This window comes from Numenius arquata, chromosome 18, assembly GCF_964106895.1.
Source record: "Numenius arquata chromosome 18, bNumArq3.hap1.1, whole genome shotgun sequence".
NCBI lineage: Eukaryota > Metazoa > Chordata > Aves > Charadriiformes > Scolopacidae > Numenius > Numenius arquata.
Genome location: NC_133593.1, coordinates 353221 through 379878, shown reverse-complemented (window position 1 = coordinate 379878; position 26658 = coordinate 353221). Strand labels below are relative to the sequence as shown.

Genomic DNA, 26658 nt, shown 5'->3' with positions numbered 1-26658 from the left:
GACAGCGTAGATCTTAGTGTTTTCTTTACTCAGGATGTGCTTTGGGATTTCTTCTGGGAAAAGAAAACACCTCTCACACCTCACAGCTGGGAGACAAACACTTCCCATCTTGCAGATGCTCCAGAGGCCAATAAGGAAAAGAAAAAAGTAAGGAGGGGGAGGTAGAAGTATCTGCTTAGGAACAAATATCCATAAAACTGGTGGAGAACAGCCGGCTGGCAGCGTGCACTGGCTCTTCAATAGGCGCACACTGACACAAGGGGGTCCCAGCAGTGCAAGAGCTGCCTCTCGCCCTCTTGCTGCCCAGGCTGCCCCTGCCCCCTGCCTGCACCCTGGGGGGGGACGGGGAGGCTGTGGCTCTGGGGGCTGCTTAATGCCAGCATTAGGGCAGCTCCACACTGCCACAGAGCCGCTTCAGCCACGTCTGGGTGGGCTCCGCTGTCAGGAGGTGCGGGGGAGTTGAAGTCCGGTTCCACCCCGGCAGTGATCAACAGCCGTGGTGTCTGGTCCGTGGTGTCTGCTCAGAGCTCTGAAAGAGCATCGTCTGCCGGCGATACCCCACTTCGCAGGTCAGAGACCCCTGACTTCTCAGACAGGGCTCCTCTGAGCTCAGCATGGCTTCGCAGCCACCTCAGGGACTGCAGTTGTGGCATTTACATGGACTTGTCATGAAACAGAAATGCTGGGAATGGGATAACTTCCCATCCCTCTCAGGATAATGGTCCAAGCATCACATCTCTGCAGAAATAAGTTATGAGAGAAAATGTTTTTGAAACATCATGTAACAAGCATAGTATGTAGGGACAAAAATCACCTATTCTTGATTCACTTCTTAACTTTGTCTGAAATCTGCTCCAATGGTTGAGATGCAAGTTAGTGCCCAAGAGTAACTCTGGAAGAGTCTTGGAGTAACCTGGACTTCTCCATGCAAGCAATACAACTTGTGTTTCACCCTCACATCCATCTCAGCCTTGCTGGGGAAAGGTCCTCCTGTCCTGAAACTCTTGCTCTCTCAGTAGGTGACATTTTGCAGCTGCTGGTATTATTCAGTAATTTTTCAAATGTGAGACTTTGGAAAATGTTTTCTGCAGTATTTTTTTGCAACCATAGCTAAAGCTGGCTTGGGCAAAAAGTGTCATTTGTCACTGTAGGTTGTACTGTAGATAGCAGGGGCCTCGCACAGTGGTGGCTGGTGGCACGCGGCTGCCTCGTGCAGAGGACATGCTGCGACCCCACAGTTTCTGCACTCCCAGTTGGAAGAGGCAGGAGATTTTCCCAGCACCAGATGCTTCCTGGAGTGATACCTGCTTTCATCTGAGACTCAGACAGACATAGTCTCACATTTCAACTTGTCCAGTCCCTTTAGCTCCATTCCTGACATAAGCACTGGACATGACAAGCTGGACAGTTGCCACCATTGCTTAGTTCTGCTTCGTGCCTATGACCACTATTGAGCCACACAGTGTGTTTGCTCCAGAGGAAAGCAGGGACATCCTTAGGGTCTTCCATGGTGCTGGTTTGCTGCATCCAGCTTCTGTCCACCTCATCAGGGATCCATCAGGAGGGACCCCAGACTCTGCTCAGCTCTGTGTGAGCGGGGCTGCGTCTCCAGGGTTGTGCCCTCACAGGAGGGAGCTCAGCAAATGTCTCCATACACCTGTTGGTGACATATCGAGGAAAAGTTCTGCTTGACACATGGGAAGTGTCTGCTCGGCTTTGCCGCTCCTGGGCTGTATTTGCTCAGGTCCTGATAAGGGCTCTTATCAGAGCAGAGGAACATCCCTGCCGCTGGGGAATGCCCATTGAGGTTACAGCCCTATTACCAGCAGCTCATTAACACACCCCGAGATGAGAACAGGATGGGACCAGCAGCAGCAGTGTCAGCTGCACTCCTCCCCTGGCACGGAGCAGCTATAAATCTTGTGACTCAAAGCATATCTACAGTAACTTTCTGAACTTCCAAGTGTCCCTGTGGAGTCAGCATGGGTGAGTATGGGAAGCAGGGTAGGGTGGGTTCCCCGGTCTGTGGGCGCCCAAAAGCAGTGCTGGTGGAGGGGGATGCTGAGAGCCTTTTCCCCTGGCAGAACTGTCCATTTGCTCCTGTGGATGGAGGACTCACCACAGAGGCAGGAGATGGCACGGGCACAAAGCAGGGGCAAACTCAAGGTCTATACTGCTTCTCCCAGGGCAAGTGAGGAGATTTGAGAGGGATAGAGCCCCCAACATCAGAAGGACATAGATCTGTTGGTGCAGGGCCAGAGGAGGCCACAGAGATGCTCCAAGGACTGGAGCCCCTCTGCTGTGAGGACAGGCTGAGAGAGTTGGGGGGGTTCAGCCTGGAGAAGAGAAGGCTCCGGGGAGACCTCAGAGCCCCTTCCAGTCCCTAAAGGGACTCCAGGAAAGCTGGGGAGGGACTCTGGATGAGGGAGGGGAGCCATGGGAGGAGGGGGAAGGGTTTGACACTGAAAGAGGGGAGATCGAGATGAGATCTGGGGAAGAAATTCTTTGCTGTGAGGGTGGTGAGAGCCTGGCCCAGGTTGCCCAGAGAAGCTGTGGCTGCCCCATTCCTGGAGGGGTTCAAGGCCAGGTTGGAGGGGGCTTTGAGCAACCTGGTCTGGTGGGAGGTGTCCCTGCCCAGGGCAGGGGGGTTAAAACGAGATGAGGTCCCTTCCAACCTAGACCATTATTTGATTCTATGAAGTGCAAGTCCGTGGGTCTGCCCTCAGCGCAGCTTGCCAGGCAGCGTCAGGGCAGAGGAAAGCTCAGGAGAGGTCAGGTCAGGGGAGAGGGAACCCTGTCCCAGAGAGCAGGGAGCAGAGAAGGGTCAGACCAGCGCTGGGTCATACTCGATGGGTGCAGACCTGCTGGCCATCCTGCAGACCCAGTCTCTGCACTGTGCTGGCTGGAGCGACAGGGGCTCTCCACACCTCGTGTGGTTACCAGCGCAGCGGGGAGAGCTCCAACAAGGCTCAGGGTCCAGGCAAATCGAGGGCAGGTCACTGCAAACAGGGTCTACCCAGGCTGTTCTCAGGAGCAGGAGGGCAAAAACCTGAAGAGGGAAGGTCAGAGTGACCTTTTCCCATGCAAATGGGTCAGTGGGGGCAGAGAAGATGTTGAACAAAGGAAAACATTGCAGCAACTCATCTCCTTGGAGCACCCCCTTATCCTGGCAGAGCAGAGACAGGTTCAGAGGAAAGGATGGGTTAAAGTCTAGCAGATTGTCACTGCTCATTAGTTTTAGCCCAGCAGAGTCATAAATCTTAGTGTATATATGTGAAAAATGTAAAATTGAAATTACTGGTGTATGAAAAGTGTAGGTTTCCAATTGCTATCAAAGATCCATCATTGTGGGGTGTCCAAAATAGAGGCACAACTGGAAAAGTCAGTCTTTTCCAGGTGTTTTGCAATCCAACACTGCTATAACCCCCAGAGGTGCAGCTGTGATGCCACCTTTAAATGAATGTTCAGATTTTAATCTTGGGATAGCTATTATTACAATTAAGTTGAATAACATTATCTTTGATTACAACTTGGTTTTTTTCTTGGGATTCTCCGGAGTGTAGTGGGAAGTCTGAAGGAATACCATGTAGCTGTTCAGTGAGCTGGAGGGGCAGCAAATACTCCGCAAGGTTTCCACTTAAGTTTGTACTTAAAGACAAACACTTTGGTCAAGTTTCTTCTGATCTGCAAAAGACTCTTTTGTGATTGCTTGATTTTGCTTCACAAATTTCCTGGGCACCTTGGGTTCTGGCACAAACCTTGGGGACAAGGAGTCTGGCTACAAGGTTCATGTCAGAAAGACAACCCCACGGCATCCTCGCAGGTTTGGGGTGACTTGCAGCTATTTCACCTCACTGCAGCTGGTTCCCCGTTACATGTTTTACTCTGACAGTGGAATGCTCTGTTTGACTCTCACCTTGTCCCTTCCTCCCCTAGCTTCCCAGTGCACTCCCCTCCTGCTCCTTGCCTGTGTGTTGGCCCTGCCTGCTCCACATCTCACCGGGACCATCCAAAGACAGTCCCCCTTCAATCAATCTGTCTTGAATAACACCATGTCTGCTCGGCACATGTTAGTGAACGGTAGGTACATGAAGATCTCTGTCTCTGCCAGCAGGACATGGCTAGGACCACCCCAGAGCAGGCTATCAGGGAGGGCATCTTCCAACCCCTCAAGCTTTCAGCAGAGCTCCAGCATCCCTCAAGAGAGATACACGCCCCAGTGTGAGTCACCTGCCCTTCCTCAAACATCTAGTGGGTGCAGACATGGAACCTTGCAGTCCCTGGCCTTTCTGCTCATGTGTAGGTGTGGAGAAGTCCAGAGGGTTTGCTCTGATCCCTTCCCAAAGCCAAAGCTGTCCCTCCCCACATGTCCCCTGCCCCACAGGAGGGCAGTAGGGACAGTCAGTGGGAAGGATGCAGAAGAAAGGAAGGGATCTCCTACCACCAGCTTCCCCGGCTGTTTCGCTTGTCCCAAGGCTAAGAACTAAAGGTGGTCTTCTCCTGTGAAATACCCTTGTCTGAGGGTACTTCACCAGACTGCACCATTCCCTCTGTCACCCTCAGCCTTGCTCTTGCGGTACTTGGGGTCCCACGATGGTGAAACATATTTCCTGTAGTGGCGGGAGAGGATGGCTGATGTTCACTTGGCTGAGGCAACACACAGCAAACTCATGCAAGTCTCTGGGGCAACAAAACCCCAAAAATAGTTGGAAATGGAGACTTCAGAAGACAAAGGCTCCTTTCCCAGCCAGGAATATGATCAGAGGTGTAAAGGCATCTTACTGCATGGACTCCACTTCTTGAGCTGGAAAGTACCTCCTGATCTGGGCTATAGCTGTCTTTGGTGTCATCCCCTGCCATTTCCAAATCTCCTCTCTACTGTTCTTTCCCATGTTCCAGGTCAGCTCCGGCTGGTGAATGGCACCAACCAGTGCTCCGGACGGGTGGAGGTTTGGTACCGCAATGAGTGGGGAACGGTGTGTGATGACAGCTGGGACATGAGAGATGCCTCTGTGGTGTGTAGGCAGCTCGGCTGTGGAGAGGCAGTATCAGCGCCAAGCAATGCCTTTTTTGGGAGCGGATCTGGGACTATCTGGCTGGACGATGTTAATTGCAATGGGGAGGAGAAGCTCCTCACTCAGTGCTCACTGCGGCCTTGGGGAGAGCACAATTGCGTGCATGGTGAGGACGCAGGCGTTGTGTGCTCAGGTGAGGATGGCTTTTGTATGGTCTGTGTTGCTCAGGCAATCCAGGTCTCATTAACATCTTGGACTTGTCTTGCAGAACCAGCCACAGGAGGACTATGGAATGCGCTTCTGTCTTGTTGCACAGGGTCTTATTAAATCATCCTCTCTCCTGCCCCAGGTTGGCCCAAGGACTGCAGTGAGATCCCTGCTGGCAGCCCCAGCGGCATCTACGTCATCCAGCCCAATGGACTGCACCCCATCGTGGTGTACTGCGAAATGAATGTGACGGGTGGGGGCTGGACGGTCATCCAGAGGAACCAGCAGAGCACGGAGATCACCTGGGCCGAGTCCTGGAGCACCTACAAGTACGGCTTTGGGAATGTGCACACCGAGTACTGGCTGGGCACTGAGTACATCCACCAGATCTCCAGGCAGAAGGTCTACCAGGTCAGGTTTGTCATCTGGGATGCTGCAAACAACATGAAGTTTGCAGACTACAACCTCTTCAGCGTGGAAGATGAGTCCCAGGGCTACCGCCTGAGGCTGGGAACATACTCGGGGACAGCGGAGGATGCCATGGCCTCAAAGAGTCCCAGTGCCAACCATGACAACATGAAGTTCTCTGCAAAAGATCGGGATCAGGACACTTACAGTGGGAACTGTGCCTCCAGCTATGGGGGTGGGTGGTGGTACTCGGCGTGTTATTCTGTACGGCTGAATGTGAAGGGGGGCATGACGTGGGGCAGCCTGTGCAACGGGAACTGCAAAGCTTCTGCCATTCTCATCAAACCCACTGCCTACTGCTAGGGCTTTGTCGCTGCCTGTCTGCCCCGGCATGTGGCCAGAGCAGTGCCCTCCCAGGCCCCTTTGCTGGGGGGAGCAGAGCGGTTGGCGGTGGGGACACCCAGGGCTCCCAAGGGATTCTTCTTTCCCCTCTTTTGCAGAGCGCCTCTGCTTCCCTTGCTGGGTTCTTCCCCTTTGAGCTGTTTTTATTTTAACTGCATTATAATCAGACTAACACATTGCAAACCCTGTACTTCTGAAACATACCTGCTCTGGAGAATAAAACGTGCTTTAGAAACATAAAGTCTGGATGAGCACCATGGGAAAATGTCCTTATTCTTAAGTGTATGAATAATCAGTAACTTTCTCTTCAAGGTTTCTGTCACTCCCTTATTAGCTGGGGTGGTGGAAGATTCCTTATTTCCTCGTAAATCTGAATTAACCCCACTTGCTGGAGACGTGGCCTTGACACCTACACTTGGAGAGGTGTCTTCACCCACACTGGCTCTCAGTTCAGCAGTTGTTAAAACCTCTGGTAAAATCCTGTGACTAAAACAACACCTACAACCTGCAAATGCCTTCTCCATATCTCCAGCGTGTTTGTGCAGGCCAATACAGAGCAAGCAGCTGCGCTAGGGCAGTGCCAGGTTTCTTAAGACAAAAAATCTGTGGGGTTGCAGGGAAAATATCAGTGCACAGGGCATCCCCCCGTGCTCCCATAGTGCCCAGTGCTCCCAGTGCCTATCCCGGCAGAGTCCCACCACAGGCACTTGCACGTCGCCACAGGCAGTTGTATGAACACCGTCTGGCTCCCAAGCCCCAGGGGCTCCCTGGCCTCCGGCCAAAATGCAGGTGTGGGTCCCCGTGGCCAGCTGTGTCCTGGTGGGTCCTGGCCACCCAACGTCACCTGCTCCAGAGTGGGGAAGCACTGGCCATGATGCAATGCCCTGCCACCACCAGGAGCCCCACAGCCCCTGGACCTGCTGCAGGGAGCCCAGGCTGAGGTCTGTGGGGCTGCCCTGTTTGCCCTGGGTCTCCCCAACCCACTGGAGTCATGAAGCATCACCCCCCAGCACACAGCCCTGGGCTGTCAAGGGGCCCTGGGGACTGGGGATGGGGCTCTGAGAAACCTGATCTAGTGGAAGGTGTCCCTGCCCATGGCAGAGGGGTTGGACTAGATGGTCCCTTTTGACGCAACTATTTCAACGCAAACTATTCTATGGTTCTATGACCACCCCTGGAATGTATCCCCCATGGAATGAAACACCCTCCTGGTGGCCTGACGCCCCTCAGGGGCACTCTGACACCCCACCCCCCACCCCCTCCCAGCCCTTGCTGCAGGATGGGGATGGGGCTCCAGCTCTCTGCTGTTGTATGGAGCAGAGCAAGGAAAGGGTGAATCTCAGACAGGAGATGCAAAAAATGCCCCCCACCATCCCCCTCCCCAAACACTGCGTCCCCAAGCATGCGCCACTGCCCCGGGGCCTCAGCTCTTCCCGTGTGTGTGCAATGTTGCGGTGGCAGGTAGACACAAGGCAGCAAAGACTGGCTCCAGGGTTTATTGCAGCTGATTTCTCCCACCATGGGTAGCAGAGCTGTGGGGCGTGTGGGGCCCAGGGCCTGAGCAAAGCAGGGATACACCGATCGCACAGGGGAGGGAACTCGCACTGTCTTTCCCTCCCCAGGACAGTGCCTGCGTCCCAGTGCCAGCCAGCACCGCGGCACTGGGCGAAGCTGCCCGCATGCCCGGGGCTCCGGGCGATTGCTCCGGAGCCACTGTGTTTCAGCTGGTGGCGGTGCGGGAGATGCGGGCAGTGCAGGACAGTCACCGGGGCTGGCACAGGGCTGTTGGCAGGCACGGGAGCGGGGCACTGAGCTGGGGACGGGGACGCTCCCACAGGCTCCTGGGAGGCTGGGCACTGCGGCACGGTCAGCACACATCTGTGGGTTTCACCAGGATGAGGGACGATGTGCAGTCACCTCTTGGGCAGATTCCTGGCCAGAAGATGTACCTCTTGCCATTGAGCAGGATGTTTTGGCACTTGTCGTACCACCAGCCCCCATAGCTGTTGGCGCAGTTCCCGCTGTGCTGGTCCTGGTCCCTGTCAGCCGTGCTGAACTTCATGTTGTCGTGTATGCCCCCATACTGGGAGTGATAGCTGGTCAGATAGTCCTCCCCGCTGCCCAGGAACCGGCCCAGCCTCAGCGGGTACCCACTAGCCTCGTTCTCCACACTGAAGATGTCGTACTCGGCGTAATGGGTGATGTTGGCTTTATTCTGCACAATGAAGCGGACCTTGTAGGTGCCCTGCTGCGTCAGCAGGTGCAGGTACTCGGTGCCCAGCCAGTGATCGCCCCGCACGTTCCCGAAGCCATACTTGTAGGTGGTCCAGGACTCCTTCCATGTGATTTCAGTGGTGTAAGTGTTTCTCTGGATAACAGTCCAGCCCTTGCCTTCGGTGTCCATGTCACACCACACCACCCGTGGGGGTGACCCTGCCGGCTGGATGACGTACACCCCGCTGGGGCTGCTGCTGGAGAGCTGGCTGCAGTCTGCAGGGAACCCTGCAGCAGCAGATGAAGCAAGACATGAGGGACCTGTACTGGAGGATGTGCTGGCAGGTTATTGTGGGGCTGTTCTACTGATCCTGCTGATGCTGGATCTCACTGGGTACTCCACAACCAGTGGAACATATTTGGAACACCTCTTATCTGCTGGTGGTGAAAGGGAAGAATTGCCCTGCTTTGCAGGTAGGTTTGAAAGCGGAGATTTGCTGTCTCTGTGGCTGCAGGCAACGGGACGCTTGCACCCAGCACCTTGGAGCCCAGCAATTGGCACCCAAACCTGGCGGCTTGTCAGCTGTGCCCCCAGCATCTCTACTCATAGAATCATAGAATAGTTTGGGTGGGAAAAGGCCTTTAAAGGTCATCTGGTCCAACCCCCCTGCAATGAGCAGGGACATCTTCATCTAGATCAGGTGCTCAGAGCCCTGTCCAACCCACTCACCGCTCTGGTAGCTGGCCACACACGCTGGACTCACACAGAGGAGAAGCATCCCCACCACAGCAGGCAGGATGACAAGGTCCCTGTGGAGCTGACGTGTCCCATCCTCGAGCCCTGGGGAGGAAAGTGCCCATCACTGTCAGGATCCCCAGCACCACCACCCCAGGCCCTTGGGGAGCTTGGACCAGGGGAGGCAGAGCCAGGGGGCACAGGCAGGAGCAGGGGGCTCCTGGGGTGGTGGGAGCTGCAGCTTCAGTGCAGGCTCTGCCCCTGCAGGGGTGAAGCAAGGTGAGAAATGGCTTTGTCCCTTCCCTGCACCAGACAGCAACCTGCAATCACATTTTCTCATGTTTCTCCTAAACGTGGTTTAGGTTTTTTCTACAGGTCTAGAGGCAAAAGGATGTTTTTATGGGAAAAAAAATTAAATCTGTGTTAAGGGCATTCAGAGCAAACAGTTCAAAGCCCTGCGGCTGAATTTGGTGTATAAAACCTGGTGCTCCAGGTGCAGAGGACACGATTCACAGGGATGCAGGAAACAACCCAGCAGCAGCAAAGAACTAGAAAGAAATGGCTGGGTGGAAAGGGGAGGAGTGGGACGGATGCTGGACATTCCCATCAGCTCCCACTCCTACAGTCCCTCACTGATGGCACTTAGCTTGGTTGTCTACCTGCATCCCCCGGAGCTGCAAGTGCTGCAGAAAAGGAGCTGTGAGGAGGAGGACTCACCCATCGCTGCGGTGCTGCTGAGCGGACGCCGGGAGCCGGAGCAGTCAGTCCCGCTGCTCCCAACTCCATGCTGGCCTCTTTATACCTGGGTCTCTCCCTATACACACCTCCTCCATGTGAGGATTGTGGCTCCCCTGTTTGCATGGACAAAGTTAATCATTGTGTGCCCATCTGGTGGCTTCTCTTTGCTCAAGATTACACAAAGAGGCCCTAAGGGGTTTTTTTGTGAGGAAAAATAAAGTACTCCAAACCTCCCAGCTGTGGGGTGTTTATCAACTGCAATATATTGGACCTTCCCAGGAGTTAAATCTTTCTGGGGATCTACCAACTGCTGCAGGGCAATAAAGGAACTGAAGGACAGGAGAAAGGCAAACAGAATGGAAGGAGTGTGAACACCAAGAGCACAGGAAAGATTTGTATCATCCAGAGATCAAAGAGGGTAAAACCTATGGGCAATGGTTTGTCAATAGTTACCAGCTCCCAGCGTGTCACGACATTTCTGCAATGGTCAGGGTCTGTCTTGGCCTCCTTCCCTGTAGAGAGCTGCCAAGAAGTCAGCCCCAAAGCTGGACTGCGAACACTGATGCCTTTTTCTGTCCTTGACCAGTAGAGGCTGAGGGCTGGAGGCAGCAGCCTTTGCTGGGGGCCACCCATGTTGCAGCAGCTCTGAGCAAAACAGGCTGGGGGAGTGTCCTACACCTTCCTTCCTTGGCCCCTATGTCTTGGCGAGAAGAAGCAGGCTCAGGAAGGCTCTGCTGATCTCCTGCTCTTTCCCACTGCATGCGGGGTGTGCATCGCCCTGGCATGGTCCGGGCTGCGTGCTGGCTGGGAGAGTATCTTGAATACACTCGTGGCCAGCTCATCAAGCAGCAGCTACAGCTGTTGGGACCACATCTGTCAGAGGTTTACTTTGTTTCAGGCATTTCTGCAGGGTGTTTCAGCAAACCCTCAAGACTGAGTTGGAGTCTCATCCTTGTTCCCCTCCTCTCTCAGTCCCTCTTTTCCTACAGTGTCTTGGGAGGCGTCAGCAGCACCCATCGCCTGCCGGCTGACTCTGCAGGACCCACATTGTGGGAGGGCTGTTGGGCAGCTTGTACTCCTGTATGTCACCACCCCATGGGTCTTCGTCTGGCTGCAGTACACTGTCTTCTAGGAGGTGATGCTTCCATTGACAGCAGGTCCCACCGGGGCAGTGAGGGCAGGGAAGGGGCAAGGGGGCAGACACCTGTCCCCATCTGCACAGGAGGCTCATTCACCTCCTCTGCCTCTTCTCCCTCACTCCGTAATTCAGCCCCACTTGCCACCTCTGTGGCACCCTCTATATAGGGCCACAAAGATGGTCAGAGGGCTGGAGTACTTCTGGTGTGTGGACAGGCTGAGACAGTTGGGGGTGTTCAGCCTGGAGAAGAGAAGGCTCCAGAAAGACCTTAAAGCCCCTTCCAGTCCCTAAAGGGGGCTTATAAGAAAGACAGGGAAGGAATTTTTAGCAGGGCCTGTTGTGATAGGACAAGGGGTGATGGCTTTAAACTAAAAGAGGGGAGATTCAGAGTAGATGTAAGGAAGAAATGTTGCACGATGAGGGTGGTGAGAGCCTGGCCCAGGTTGCCCAGAGAAGCTGTGGCTGCCCCATCCCTGGAGGGGTTCAAGGCCAGGTTGGAGGGGGCTTTGAGCAACCTGGTCTGGTGGGAGGTGTCCCTGCCCAGGGCAGGGGGTGGCACTGGATGGTCTTTGAAGGTGCCTTCCAACCCAAACCATTCTGTGATTGTATGATTCAACGCCTCAGCCGGACGCACTGCTCCAAGGCTGCCCATGCCCTGTCCCCGCTCCTCTAACGGCTAGCAGTGCAAGGAGAGCTTGCCACAGGGCCCCTGCTGCAGGGACGTTTTTGCAGCCATCAAGTGAGGGCAGGAGGCACAGAAGGGCAACAGTGGGCAGGGCCACCCCAGTGCTCACCAGGGTGACATGCAGGGACAGACAGGGATGTCAGCCATGGCTTGACACTTCAGCTTTGGAGCCGACACGTGGTGCCCCGGTGGGTGTAGGGAGCCAGCCCTGCTCCTGTGCGACGGGAAGCCAGAGGGCATGGGGGGCCTGGCTAAGTGGGCTGGGAAGACCCATTTCATCTTTTTGAAATTTCATTGCCAGAAACGTATCAAAGACAAATGCTACAGCCCCAGGTTATCTGTCAAGGGACTTTGGGAAGCTCTTGTAAAAAGAAAGGTTCTTCATTAAAAGGAAACTGCTGAGGAGCACTCTTGCATCAGGTCTAAGATGTTGTATCCAACAGCACAACAGATATTACTGCAATGTGGAGTTGGCAAAAATCCTTTTTTCTGTGAATACATGTATAATTTTGGAGCTGGCAGTTTTACAAGGGGCTGGTCTAGGTCAGGGGACATCCCTTGGTGAAAAAATGCCCCCCTTGCTGTGTGGAAATGAGAGTCATTTAGTCTTGGAGTAACGCGGAGCAGGGGCTGGGCAGGGCACAGCGAGGCGCTGGCATGTTGACAGGCTGTGCTGGCACTGGGACCTTCACCACCACCTGCCCGTCTCCTGGAGGTCTGCAGCAGTGGCAATGCCACCTGGCGATGCAGGACCTGGGGATGAAGGCAGCATGGGGCAAAGCAGCCAGCACAAGCCTTGGGGCAGCAGAGCCCATGTAGGTCCCCAGCAGTGCTATGGAGCATCCCAGGGTCGGTGCAGAGACATGCTCTGGTGGTGCGGCAACTGCTGGTGTCAAACCATCAATAAATACCTCACCGCAGTCCTATATCGGTGTCCCTGAGCTCTCAGCCAGCATCGCTAGGCTATGCCACTGCTTTTCTTAGCACTCCCCTCCCACTCCTGTGCCATTCACAAGACTGGCATCAGAGTGGACTGCTCAATGTCCATTAAGCATTTATTCCACTTAACCCACAGCCACCTCGTTAATTGAGTCTGCAACCAGATCTGCGATGAGGGCTGCTCCCCAGGTTACCCAGAGCTGTGAAGTCAGAGCTAAATCCTCCAGCAGACCTTGGCTTCAGCACCAGTGCTGGGCCCCCGGGAGGGCTGGGGGACCTGCCCCACACTGGCACTGGGGTGGCAGCACCTCTGCGTGTGTGGCTGCCCCATGGGACCGGTTCACTGCTGGAGGGCCAACACCAAGCCAAGCAGTTGCATCGCTGTTGGGGGGGGGGGGGGCGGGTCAGGGCTGGATGAGGCCCCTTTGCTGCCCTGGTGTGTGTGGAAAGCAGGGTGCAGTGTCAGAGCACGTCTCCCTTTTGGGTGAGGCACCGCGCTAGGGCAGGCAGACACGAGCGGGAAGTCCCCGGAATGGCCCAGGTCACAGGATCAAAACCCGTAAGTAATAACAATCTCAAGAAAAATCCTTATCAGGAGCATTTGTCACTTTGGTGGAATTTTGTGTGAACATCAGGTGCTGTTTGCTGAGGTTCGGTTGGTACCGCTTACCACAGAAGCACAACAGCTGGTGCGTGAGCAGAGGCCTTACGGAAGAGGGCAAACAAACCATAAATTTCCAGCCCTGATGACAAATGGAGGATGAGCGTTGTGGTTTGGGTCAGCCGGCCCCACCTCACCTGCTGAGCCATATATAACAGCGGTGGGGCTGGCCGCCTGCCGTCAGGCCAAACCCCCTCGGCTTCCTGCTCGGCAGGTCCCCGCAGAGACGGCATGGGTGAGTACGGGGTGGGAGGGGAGGGGTCAGCACTGCTGGGCATCCCTGCCTCCTCTGCCTGCCTCTGGCATTCTCTGCTTTTCCCACTGACCGTTTCTGGCCTCGGGATGGTGGGACAACCCTATTCCTGCTGAACCCTCCCCAGTCTCTGTGACCCTCCTGCTCCTCACTCTCCCTCCTCCACTCCTGACAACAGGCAAGACTGTCCTGCTCTGGGTGGTGTTGTAAAGGCAACATTTATTTAACTTACATTTGTGCCAGAGCCCAAAGCACGCACACACACACACACACAAATTGGAATGGAAGCTAATTAATGCATTAATCACCCATCATCCTCATAAGCCCTTCAGGGTACTGACGTTGAGTTGGCAAGCTGTAGACACAAATCTATGGAGCTGGCCACGCTGGGGAATGTCCGGATCTTGTATGGTCTAAAGGGGTCAAATTGCTCAGGTTTCCAGATGCTGGCAGAAACCTTCCTTTAAAGCATAGAGTGTCCTGGACCAGATGTCAGCTGGGATGCACTGTCCCTGGTCATGTCCCTGCAGAAGCACCATTCGCAACACGTAGCAGGGGTCTGATGCTGGATCAATGCTGCTGGCCCCTGTGGGTGCTCTCCTCCCAGCGTTCTCAGGCAGTGGGCAGCCCCCAGCCTTGGCACGGTGCTCTGGTGGGAAGGGGCAGCTCTGGGACAACTGCAGGTGAAGTCACTGACTCTCAGGGTACCATCAGCATGGTGGCCCCAACAACACCTTTCTTTCCAAGATCTCAGGTCCCTGTGCCTTTTTTATCTCTGCTGTAGTAGCTCCTGACTATCTTCAGGTAGCAGCAGTACCTACCAACCAGCGTGCCGTCCCGTATTACCAGGAAACGTTGTTCTCAAGGCATGCACACTGATGCTGGCTTCACATCTCTATTCTGGGGCCCAAACCACAGCCAAAGAGGATGACTCCGCTTTTGGAAGTTGCAAATTTAAACCTGTAGGTTGTAATCAAAGTCTGAGCAAAATTGTTTCTCTCTGGGGATGTATGCCTTTGCAGAATGCTTAAGGTTCTTTATACCTCTGCTGGTCAATAAAGCAAAAGAATAATTAATGTTGATTTGTCTACTCTGTAAGTTTGTTTTAACTTCTGCTGAATTTAGTTAGCCAAGTCTCTTTCAGAGCGTTTGAATTTCCAGATTCACTGTGTGTCTTCTTTCTCCAGCTGGTCATTACTCCAATCTTCTGTTCTTCACCTCCATGCTGGCCCTGCTAGCCCCTCTTCTTGCTCTGGAAATTGAAAACCTGGAAAGATTAAAAGCAAGTTTAGATGACATCACTAATCTCCATTCAGATGAGCTCCATCCTGGTATGTGTTTTCTCTCTTACATCCCTAAACTCTGTTCATCCAGACCTCAGCCTCCTCTCCTCTCTGCACAGAGAGGGAGATGTGGAAAATAAAAATGTTGAGGAAAGGCAGTCACACTCAGAAATAAAAGGAGCCTGATCCAATCTTCCTCCAATTTCAGATCTTAACCAAACATCGTAGGATTTGGTAGTTCAACCTTCTTTGTTATTGACAAGACCATACTTGGTAGCTTTTTCTAGAGAGTTGTAGGTATTCAAAGGAAGACCATTTCTCTTTCTATCTGTAGTCTGTCTGTAGCCCTGAAACTTCAGAGAAATTTTGGATAAGTGGCCAGCCAAAAACGCTCTCTGAAGCTTGCACATGGCTAAATGATGTAATAAACTCGTCACAACACTGATAGAGGTCACGCCACCGGAGGCTCTCGGGGAATGCTGTCTTATGAAGATGAGTGTTGTGATTTCTCTTTAAAGAAAGCATTGCTGTCTTACATGCTTTGAGCTCCTTTTCCTCTCTGACAGTTTCTGAAGCTCTTTATGAATTGAATGAACACAGGAATGCCTTCGGCCACCACTGAAAAGCAATGCAGGTTTACAGCACAATCCCTGTTTAATCTTGGTTTGAAACCACACACAGTCTGTTTTCTTCTCGATACTTCTTCTCTAGCAGCATCTCCTTGTACTCATCACTACTACTCGGACATGCAGTCCACTCCATGGAGCTCTGTAAAGCCATAATAACACTGAGTGGACCGAACAGGCAGCTGCTCAATGACTGCAGTGTTACCCTTCCTAGTACCTTATCCCTTTAAAGAGTTTACAACCAAAAAATACCATATAGGAAGAAAAATGAGCCCAGTAGCATTGTTGAAGTGCCCTACAAAAAACTTAGTGCTGGGAATAACAGCCCATGGAGGCTGGAGTTCCCTCTGTGCTGTGGCACAGGGCTGCTCATCTCACGCTTTCTGTTTTTCCCAATGCAGAGGAAGATGGAGAGAACATGCAGCAGAACAGAGCCAGTGATGCCCAGCGGACAGCACAGCGCAGTGAGTGCCCCCCAACCCCGCAGGGAGCAGGAGCAGGTGTAGGCGAGGAGGGTCCAACAGCAGTGGGCGGGCAAAAAACTTGGGGATAACCCAGCTCCTGGGGGCAAGGCTCAATGTGCATCCTCTAAGCCCACTCAGATATCACTCATTATTAGCGATACCTTCATATTGAACCGGGCCTGACAAGATCCCGAAGGACTTTGCAACCATTACTTACATGCCACAAGTCCTCTTCTCTGTTGTGGAGCTCTACGCAGGGTAGCAGAAGATGTGCTCCCCAAGTAATGCTTGCTGGGGTTTCACAGCTGGCCACAGGGTCCAGAGCCAAGGGAATGAGGTTTCCTCCTTCCATACCCCAGGGATGCAGTGGATCTCAGGTCTGCAGGACCAGCTCACATTCTCAGTTGAACTTCTGCATAACTATGTGATAAGAGCCCTCACCAAGCCAAGCCTGTATCATTATGAGGGAGGACAAACATCTGAACATTGAGAAAGGCTGAGGAAATAGGAGCCTGAGACAGAAGGAGAAGCAAATTTTATGCTTATACCTTCAAAACATGTGCATCTTATCATGCACATGTTAACTTAATCACTGTATTTCCCTTACAGAGATTCTGCTTTTACAATTACAGTAGGAAGCACAGTGGTAGACTTTCTACTACCCTGGCAAAATCCCACATAGCAAAATCTATCTAGAAAAAAGACAGATTTCTTGTTTGTAGAAATCCCTCTCACAGGGCTAGACAAGCAGACAGGGGGGTTGCTCTGCCTGTTGGTCCTCCATGCTCTCTCCTGCCCTAGATTGGCCCAAGGACTGCAGCGAGGTCTCTGCTGGCAGCCCCAGCGGCATCTACGTCATCCAGCCCAATGGACTGCACCCCATCGTGGTGTACTGCGAAATGAATGTGACGGGTGGGGGCTGGACGGTCATCCAGAGGAACCAGCAGAGCACGGAGATCACCTGGGCCGAGTCCTGGAGCACCTACAAGTACGGCTTTGGGAATGTGCACACCGAGTACTGGCTGGGCACTGAGTACATCCACCAGATCTCCAGGCAGAAGGTCTACCAGGTCAGGTTTGTCATCTGGGATGCTGCAAACAACATGAAGTTTGCAGACTACAACCTCTTCAGCGTGGAAGATGAGTCCCAGGGCTACCGCCTGAGGCTGGGAACATACTCGGGGGTGGCAGGAGACTCCATGACCACAAACAGTGCTTCCACCGTGCACGACAACATGAAGTTCTCTGCAAAAGATCGGGATCAGGACACTTACAGTGGGAACTGTGCCTCCAGCTATGGGGGTGGGTGGTGGTACTCGGCGTGTTATTCTGTACGGCTGAATGTGAAGGGGGGCATGACGTGGGGCAGCCTGTGCAACGGGAACTGCAAAGCTTCTGCCATTCTCATCAAACCAGCTTCCTACTGCTAGTTGCATTTTTGTTTCCTTTCTGTCCAACCTGAGGCTAATTCTGGCTCTGCAAAGAGATGAAAAAAGGCAAAACATGTCATGGCCAAACCTAGTGTCCTAGGGGGTCTTTGCTGAGGTTGGTCATATCCTAGCTACCAAAGAAAATAAGGTATCTTCCACTTCTTCTCCCTCTTGTAGATTCCCTCTACTCCTCAACTGTGCCTTTATCTTTTTGTTCAGAGTCAGGTCATTTTAATTATGTTAATAACCAGAGCAGTCTCTTGCAAAATCTAGAGTTTCCAGATCTGTAGTTTGCCTCAGATAAAATGTGAAACAGCCAAACACCAGTGGATCTATATGGCTGTTTAAGTTAATTTACATCCTTAACTTCTGGCAAACCATCCAATTTTCACTTGCTGAAGATCTTGCTCAAGATATTAATGTGCACAGTCAAATTCCCACTCTGTACTTTCTACATTTCAGGCTTAATATTTGTTAAATATTCAAATAAATCTGTATTCAAAAAACTGCCTCAATTGTAAAAGTCTATTTCGTATCTTTGAAGTGCTCACAGAGGTTAATGTGTTAGAAGGTTTCCACCGCTGAAGCTTAGCTTTCCTGTAGGACAGACACTGGGGACAGCAGGGAAAAAGCAATGCATAAATAAAACTTAAAATACTGCATGCAGACTTCTGACTTTGCACACAGTAGTTTTGTGCAAGCTTGGGAAATGTCAAAATGTTTTCACTTTTCTTGGCAACCATGAATTTTAGGTTTTGTTGTCTATGCAACTCGCATCCCTAAGTGCTGTAGAGAGTCCATCTCCTGAGCCACAGCCATGATGACTTTCAAGAGAATACAGTATGGAGGGAAGGCACCACCCTGCCTTTAATATTTCGAAACTGAAAAGAGATTTCAAAGTGCCATAAAATTTTGATGTGGAAAGACCTCCTGTCTCCTGCAGTCCATCCCTCTAGCATCTGCAGAATTGCTCCCCACAGGCGCGGGCTGTTGCTGCTGTACCAGCCAGTGTCATGGTTTGCAGGCAGGAACTGCCATTGCTTACCGCAGGGTGACTTCCACGGTCACCACCTGCAAAGAGAGGAAGCAGGATGAGCCCATCAGTGCCCTAATGTTCCCCTGGCAGGAGGATGTGACCTGGAAGCCCTCAAGCCCAGGGTGAGCAAGGGAAGCAGCCCACTCTCAAAAATGTCTGCATGACCCCTCAATCCTGTGCCTGGTCTTTCTCACAGCACACCCAAACGCTGCCTGGGTTTTCCAAGAGCTGAAGCACACAAAAGGATGCAGGCTTAGCACAATTCATGTATAACTAACACATGCCAGGAAGGGTGATATATGTGAGGTATTTTATGTATTTAGGGATTTTAAGACTGTGCATGAGAGGTCTCATTTGTGAAGGAGGGACTCAGATCTGAGCAAAGTGAGGGAGCATGGGAAGGGCTCAGAAGAGCTCTGGCACAAGGTGTCAGTGGATAAGAGAACAGATAACATTTGCCTTGAGTTATGTCAGGACTCAACATTACAGCTCAGAAAATACAGAAGTCTTCAAGCAGGATCTGTTATCTCTGCCAGGGTCAAGTCTATGGACACACTGATTGTGTCATTGACCTTCAACCCACCAATGCAAAACAACATTTCTCACAAAAATCATGGCTTTATATTTTTCTTTAAAGGTTCAACATGCTCTCTTCTTTGAGGGAACTAGCACATCAGCAGAAACCATCCATTTCAGCTTCCAGCCACTGTGGTGCTAATGTACTAAAAATGCCTACAAAGTCATGTGAATTTTAGAGCGTCTTTGGCTCAGTGAGATGAGAGCTGCCTTCCTTATAAATGGAGAAAAATGGGTTAGCAAATAAAAATTGGTGAAAACAATCCTTTATTATCTTGTTATGTTTGCGTGGGATTTTTTTTACACTATGGTTTTACTGAGTCTGTGTGTCTTCCCCTTTACAGTGGTATTTCTCTCCCTGCCTCCTACCACCTCCTGTTCAGGCCCCCTTTGCAGTGAGTCATGAAGTGCGTGACAGGCAAGAGGAGGCAGCTGCCGGCTCAGAACGAAAACTATACTCGGTGTAGGAGATTATAACTTAAATAAAATGTTCTCAGCTGTCAAACTTGGGAATTTCTTGTTGCATTTAGAAATCTTTTTTTGGCTAACTCTCTTGCCTTAAGATGGACTTGGAGACGTGTGATTAAAGCGACCCTCTGCTAATGCCCCCCCACCCAGGAGCCGATGGGTGCGTACACACCACACACCCCTGGCATGGTGGAGAGCAGCAAAGAGGCAGCAGTGCCCACCCGCACAGTATTCCCATCAGCACCTTCCCCTTCCACAACGGGAAGGAGGATACCACTGGGCATCCCGTCCTCGTGGGGAGTCTCCTTAGCTAGATGTAGAAAAGTCTCTTCTGTACCATATCCTCTTGTTATCCCTAAACAGCGTGACTTCCTTTTTTTACAGACTGTCGTGGTTTCAGCCGAATTTACCAAAACCGGACCAACAGATGGCCCTTTCCCCCCCTTCTTCCCCCCCAAAAAAGAGGAGAGAGGAGGAGAAAGAGATAAGGAGATTCAGAAGTTTAGAATGAACTAAACTACTTTGATGAAGAATTAATATTAAAATAAAAATAAAGAAGAAAATAATGAAATAGATACAATATATACAAAACCGTATCAAGCTCCCAGGATGACAGTCACGTCACCGGCAGGCACTGGGGAAGTCCCAGACTGGACTCAGTGACAAATGGGAACTGGATTCCAGCTCTGGAGTCAGGAACACACGGATCGGGATCAAAGGCAGATGAACAGACAGAGTCCTCTCTGGACGTCGGCCATCGCAGGAAGGGGCTGACCCTTTGATCCCTCAGCCTTTATACTGAGCGTGGGGCAGATGGGATGGAATACCCCAGTTGGTCAGGTTTGGGTCACCTCTCCTGTCCACTCCTCCCCACTGATGTGACCTCTTTACGTTTTTTCTGTTTCCGACCCTCTAAGGGGGCAAATAACGAAATTGGCTGCCCTTGGTTGTTACGGCAATAAGTATAAGCAAGGGCCTCCCTGCTCACCATCCCTTGGCACGGAGCACAAACATTGGGCTGATCATTCTGAGAACGAGCAGTTTTCTCCACAACATGCCGTTAATTTCAGAGAGTTAGAGGAGGCCTAGCTAGGATGTAAAGTTACAGAACAGAAAATTGGTTCGGTTTTACTTCAAACCGGGACACAGACACAAGGGCTGCTGTCCCCCCTAAGGTCTCTTCTGCTCTCTCTGGAGAGGCTCACACATCTTGTCCTGTAGGAACAGAGATGTGGTGTGGAAATCCAGCCCCTTCCAGTAGGGTCCTCTTTCTGAGCAAGCAAGCTAGCACACATCACCATCATGAAATGCACTTAAAATGCAAATGCACTGTGAAAAGAAGTGATTTGAGAACTGTAGAGTCTCATTGCTTACATTTCTCCTGGTCCCCAGAGGGTGCTCTTGCCCCAGGGTTTGCCAGGCAGCTTCCAGCATGAAGGAAGTGTTGCAGGCAAGGAGAGCCCAGAAATACTGCCCAAGGAGTCCAGCTGCAGGCTGCAATTTTCTCTTCCATGTTCGTTGCTCTGTCCTCCTGCTGCAAGGAGTGCTGAGAGCCCATCGGCACAGGCTGTACGCACGGGAGAGCATGAGCAAGGCCAGCTGAGGAAGAAAGCACCAAGAATCTCATTGCATGGATATACAGCAGAAAACTTCTTTCCAGGCAGAGAGAATACAACCAATACAAGCAGAGGAAGCAGAGAAGTGGCACATGTAAGCATGGTATGGCAGCACCACCACAATTGGGGCTGTCACAGCTGCAACAAGTGGCAGCTGGCCTCACTTGCAGAGGAGATAGAAGCAGGGCCAGATCCCCGTGGTGAGTCATGGATCTTCATATTTTAAGAGCAAAAGCCACCAGTGACTCCGACAAAGCGGTTCTCCTTTGCCTGCTAGTTCTCGTTAAGGCCATGTTTCACTTTCACTGCTCGTAATCAGGAGCTCTGTGTTTCTAGCCGGAATGATGTGCTGTATCTGGACCCTATAGCCTTTTTTTTCCAAAGAGTCCCTGGAGCCCTTTCTGGTGATGTGCAAAGATCATGTGAGGTGACCTTTTCACATATCTGGTACTTAGCCACACAAAGGAGAGCTTGCCTTGGCACCTGGATCCTTCAGTGACTTTGGAGTATGTTATAAGAATGTGCCTTAAATCTGACCCCCATAACACAGCACTGAGCCAACAAGCTGCAGTCGTGGTGGCAAAACTGCCCTAGTACTCCTGCTTCCACCTCCTCCAACCCCCATTAATTGAGTTCTGGGATGATAAGGGCTAATGATAGTTATTGACATTTTTTTGGTTACAGAAAATCCTAAGGAACCAGCAACAACAGGCACATTGTGTCTGGTTCTGAGCCGTTTGGGCTGTGCATGGTTTCTTCTGCAGCAATTTGGAGATCCAGCCTTCCCAAATGAACGTTTTCACAGCAAGACAGCAGATGACCATACCATTGTGACACTGGAACTTGCCATCACTTAGGGATCCTCAGCCTTTGAGGTGGAGCTGCACCTCAGCAACACCTCTGTCAGGATTTCCCTCCTGCCACCACCTGTGGCCTCATGCAGCAGCACTGAGGAGGGCTTGGATGTTCCTGGAAATTAAACGATGGTCATGCCAGCTCCTGGTGAAGACCCTCAGCTCCAAAGGGAAATGAGTACAGTGAGCCCATGACAAAAGATCTCCATTATTCAACTGCCTTGATGAAGAAGAGCCAATGACTCCATGGGAAATGTGGCAAGACCACCAGCATGGCATCATCTCCTTCACCCACCCCTGCACACTGCAGGCACTGCTAGTTGGACTGCATCCATGTTTCATGTACCAGCATGCTGCAGTTCAGTCCCTTAGCTTTAATCCAGTCCTTTCTGCTGGTCACCATTTGGTGCCTGGGATGGAGCCTACCTAGAGGAATTTCATCTGCTTCCTGATGGAAAATGTAGGCCTCAGAATCACCTTCTAGGAAATGTGGTGAGCTTGTACAAGCAGGGATGATGGGCTTCAGCAGTACAGATCCTAGGCTATCTTCTATGTTACTAGTAGTATGTCCTACTACTATATTGGGAGGGGAGAGGGGGGAGCGGGTTGCTGGCAGGGAGAGGCAGTGCTACAGCAGCCAAAGCAGGAGATGGAGGAGTGCCTTGCTGCTTGTTCCAGGCATCCACCTCTCTCTGGTGAGGCAGCGAAGGGTGGGAGAAGCTCTGAAGCACCACAGTCTCCACAGCATCGTTACTTGTTCATGTCCTGAGACAGAGGGCAGGTTGCATATCTTCTACAGGGAAAAAGGGAATGATAGAAAAATATAATTTGCATTTTTGCACATCTTTTATGCATCTGAAGCCAAAGAAAGAAAACGCAAAACTTTCTCTGCAGGTTCTTGCATGGGTCTGTGGAACAGATCTCCATGCTCTGGGTGGTCATGACAAGCTGGAGACACCCCTCACTCTGAGAGTTTGGAAGGTCTCATCCTATGCTCACCAACTCTGGTCCAGGCTACAGGAGGCTGAGGGTGAGCTTGTACCTGCGTTCTGAGTTCCACTGGCTCCGCTTTTCTTTGTACACGTAAAGTACGTGGACCATGAATTTTAATAGTTCATCAGTTTATCTAACTCCTTGTTGAGTCCATTTAGATGTCTAGTTTCACAACATCCTGAGATGAACTTCCTGCTGCATCAGTGTCTACAACCCTAGTGCTTTCCACCACATTCAGCTCTTCTCTAACACGGGCAGTGCTGATCTATTCAGCCTTTTCTTGCAGGGATGCTATTCCCACCTCTGATCACCAGGTTCCTCATCTCTGTGACCTTTTCTAGTTCTTCTACATCTTTTCTCAGGCAGGCACCAAAACTACACACAGCTTGAGCACCCTCTGGTTTACACAGTGGCAAGTGATGTTTTCTGTTGGTAGTGCATTCCTTTCCTTGCAATTTCTGAAGTCTTCTTACTTTTTAATTGCTTCTGAACTTTCAGCTGATGTTTCCAGGGAATTGCCTACAATTACGCTCAGATCTGCCTCTTGAATGGTAATAGCTAATTTAGAGTCCACCACTGCGTACAGTTAGGGATGTACTTCACTTTGTTCTTATCAACATTGAATTTCATTTGCCACTTTATCACCTACTCATTCTGCAGCCTGAGAGCCTTCTGCAGCTTCCTCCAGCTACCTTTAGATATTATGACTGCTCTGAACTATTTTCTCCATCAGAAAATGTTGTCACCGTGTTCTCAGTCAATTTTTTCCATCACTTATGAATATGCTGAAAAATCCAGCCCCAGTAGAGATACTTGCAGCATCCAATAGGCAATCTCTCTGCATTGTGGAAATTTGCCAGTTAGTCTTATCTTTCCTTCCCAGCTTTGCAAGTTATTGATCTGTTATAGCTCAGTGTCTTTGAAAACTCTGTGATAGGTCTTCTTAAAAGCTTTTTTGTATTACATTATATTGATCAGATCACTGTTGTCCACGTACACCGCCTCTCCCTCCAACAACTGCAACAGATTTCTGAGCTACTTTCCTCTAAAAAGCTATATTGACTCTCCCTCAGGTTGTTGCATTTATCCATGAGTTCCTACAAATTCCATGTTTATTACAATTTGCTACAACTCTGCTTTGTGCAGAAATGAGACCTCTAACTCTGGAGTTCCTAAGATGAGTGACTGAGCCTTTCAAAAATGGACGCTATCTGTGCCACTTCCCTTGATAGGCAAGTAACAGGTCACAGCCCACTGTCAGCAGGTCTGAAATGTCCTGGTGGAGTTTGGCGAGGGCTCCTGGGCGATGGTCTCTGGTCCTGGAGGTCTGGAGCTATTAATCTGATGGATGAGGTCTGCAACTTCTTTGCGCTGATTTCTCGTATTTAATTCCTGCCACTAACCCCACAGGGGCTCTGCGGTGGAAACCCCCTGCACCGCTGCTCCCGTGGCACGGCAGCACCGTGCTGGGCTCCTGCGGTGCCCCTCCCTCTGCCCCCAGCATCCCTGGTGTGTCTTCCGCAGGGCATACAGATGCTCTGGCAGACTTTCCATTTCTGATAGCTGCGAACAAGGTTTTAATATTAGTTTTTGTCTTTCTCAAATTGCTTGGAAAAATTATTTTTGGCCTGCCTTTTGTGATTTTACATTCCACTTGCTGAAACACGTAATGCTTTCTTTTTTTCCTTTTCTTTGAAGGTGATTTCTACTTTCTGAATGGTATCCAATAGCCTCCTCTCCTCTGTTTGGTGTCCCTTCTGGCTCTTTTGACCCTCTTAGTATTTGGCTGTGGTTAAGTTGATTATATTTATTGCAAACCTTCATCACAGTGTCTGTAAATGTCATCCCTACATTTTATTCTTTTGCTTGCTCCTTTTAACCTCCTCTTAACAAGCTCCCAGTGGATGTTTCCTGCTGTTTCTACCCATTCAGTTCTCTGGTCTCCCTGAACATGACACGTTCAGGCCACCAACTGTGCTCCTTGACTGATAATAAAGCTTTTGCAATATATTTCTCCTCTCTACCTTATTTGGTAGCAATGGTAGCCATTTTCAGTCCTAGTTATTTTTCTTAGGATTTTGAATTTTTAGGACTTCAAAGGATCCCCATCTTGAGGGACTAAGCTGGGACCTGCGTGCCCCTGTGTCTCTGCTGAATACCCTTCAGGTTTGATTCCGACCCATCCCTGTCCATTGCTGTTGTGACTGCACACGCCAGTGTCCCGGATCTGTCTGCATCAAACGGAGATCTCTGCGCTTGTGCAGGTCCCATCGAGTCCCAGTTTCTTCAGCTATTAATAAATCTGACCTTTCTATCCCAACACCGTTCTCCTCCCAGACACAGAGGCTGTTCCTCCCTGCCTCTGTGTGTGGTGTTGGGATCATTTTAGAGAATTGTTCTGGGGACTCTAATCTCTAACCTCCCATGTGACAGCGCATGTTTTGGGACACCTTTGGGACATTCATCTTGCACTGCACTCAGGACCACAACTCCACAACTCCTATGAGACTGCATTGCATCCATACGGCTGTACTTCGCATCACATATTTTGGGATCCAAACAGCCAGTTACAAAATTCCTCATAACTGCAGCTGCCCATAGCTGTGTGGGACCCCTGCACTGGTCCACTGACTGCTGGGGAAGGTTCCTCTGCGGGATCCATCACCTCCTTCCCCAGGCTGGTTGCCCTTTGCCCATGAGATTTCCCTCCTCCACAGCACAAGAGCTGTTGGACCCACAACGAGGGAGTTAGGATGTCCCTAGAAGCCTCACTGATGTATCTCTCTGCTTCCCTCAGACATACGTTGTCCCAGAGGACCAAAGTCTGCCTGCAGCCACTGAACAATGGCAAATGAACCCGGGCAAAACCCTGGAAAGTCCCTTTTGTGCAGCATGGCCCTGCAGAGAAGAGCTCTCCTGTGTATCTCTGATAGCTTTGTTTCTCTTGTGGCTTGCCTAATTCTTCATTTCCCAGGACACCCACCTGCCCATTACTGCTTTAAAACATCTGCAGACAGTACTTTTAAAATTACTTCTCTCTTCAGCATCTTGACAGGCAGCTTGGGACAGGCTGGCATGGTTGTAACGAATCACAGAGTGGGAAAAGGGAGCTACGGAGTAACACAAATCTGGCTGAAGAATGATGTGGTTCCTGAGTGAGGTTTGCACCAATCAATGTGAAAACTATCCAAAACAGTTATTTCTGCATATTCTTCTTCCTGCTCTGAAAAGTACCCTGGCAGGCTGCTCCCAGCAGGACCCACTAGTGTGGTGCAGAGTGTGCTCTGCTCCACCTGCAAACTGGATTAGTGTTCAGATGGCTGCGGCCATTAATGTTAGCTTTATGCCACCTTTTATCCCATGTTCTCATCAGACATGCCTAAAAGCTGCTCCTGGATGCTCTCCAGAAATTAAGAGGGAAACAAAGTGATTTAAGCCTGAAATTATATCCACTTTGTCCCCCTGCGACTCTGGCCAGGGAGGAGATGCTTGGGACACAGGTCTGGATTGGTATCTATTAAAGGTGAGCTGGCACAAAGCAGGGGATGGGGCTGTGTAAAAGAATATGGAATATTAGTTGTTCAGTTTAAATAAAATGAATCGCTTAGTGTTAGGCTGCGTTGGTGTACTACTTACACAGAACTCACCCAGCATTAGTAGCTAAATTTGCTGAAGCCTTAGGCTGCAAGCTACAAACTTTGACCTAGAAAAGCTGAATTTATTTTGAACCCCTCCTTACTTACGCAAAGGAGGGCCCTGAGACCGATGCAAACCAGGAGATAAGGAAGCTACAACCCTCAGTAGAGGCTGCATCCCAACAGGATTAGAACAGTTAGTGGCCATCTGGACACAGAGGAAGAAACCAATGAAGAATAGGAAAACTCCAGACCAGAAATTGCCATTGAGCCAAGGGGGA

The 26658-nt window shown here is 51.0% G+C and overlaps 3 protein-coding genes across 3 annotated transcripts; 2 read left to right on the top strand and 1 right to left on the bottom strand.

Moving 5' to 3' along the window:
* The first annotated feature begins 1982 nt into the window (after positions 1-1982).
* Positions 1983-5993, top strand: LOC141473399 (fibrinogen-like protein 1-like protein). Its single transcript, XM_074160872.1, has 4 exons — positions 1983-1986; positions 3937-4080; positions 4900-5181; positions 5362-5993. The coding sequence occupies exons 1-4, from the start codon at positions 1983-1985 to the stop codon at positions 5991-5993; spliced, it is 1062 nt and encodes a 353-aa protein (XP_074016973.1).
* Positions 5994-7899: 1906 nt separating this feature from the next.
* On the bottom strand, positions 7900-9703 carry LOC141473398 (fibrinogen-like protein 1-like protein). The gene is made up of 3 exons (XM_074160871.1): positions 9700-9703; positions 9000-9087; positions 7900-8572 (listed from the first exon to the last, which is right to left on the bottom strand). The coding sequence occupies exons 1-3, from the start codon at positions 9701-9703 to the stop codon at positions 7900-7902; spliced, it is 765 nt and encodes a 254-aa protein (XP_074016972.1).
* Positions 9704-13374: 3671 nt separating this feature from the next.
* LOC141473396 (fibrinogen-like protein 1-like protein) lies at positions 13375-17199 on the top strand. Its single transcript, XM_074160870.1, has 4 exons — positions 13375-13378; positions 14584-14727; positions 15707-15769; positions 16571-17199. Exons 1-4 carry the CDS (start codon positions 13375-13377, stop codon positions 17197-17199), a joined length of 840 nt encoding a protein of 279 aa, XP_074016971.1.
* Positions 17200-26658: the final 9459 nt, after the last annotated feature.

Excerpts from the sequence above, each read along its gene's own strand:
- LOC141473399 (XM_074160872.1), top strand. Across the intron at positions 4,081-4,899 it reads TCGGCACATGTTAGTGAACG|GTCAGCTCCGGCTGGTGAAT; the intron begins GTAGGTACATGA and ends CCCATGTTCCAG. Across the intron at positions 5,182-5,361 it reads AGAGCACAATTGCGTGCATG|CAGGTTGGCCCAAGGACTGC; the intron begins GTGAGGACGCAG and ends TCTCTCCTGCCC.
- LOC141473396 (XM_074160870.1), top strand. Across the intron at positions 14,728-15,706 it reads TTCAGATGAGCTCCATCCTG|AGGAAGATGGAGAGAACATG; the intron begins GTATGTGTTTTC and ends TTCCCAATGCAG. Across the intron at positions 15,770-16,570 it reads CCAGCGGACAGCACAGCGCA|ATTGGCCCAAGGACTGCAGC; the intron begins GTGAGTGCCCCC and ends CTCCTGCCCTAG.
- LOC141473398 (XM_074160871.1), bottom strand. Across the intron at positions 8,573-8,999 it reads CTCCTCTGTGTGAGTCCAGC|TACAGGTCCCTCATGTCTTG; the intron begins GTGTGTGGCCAG and ends CACATCCTCCAG.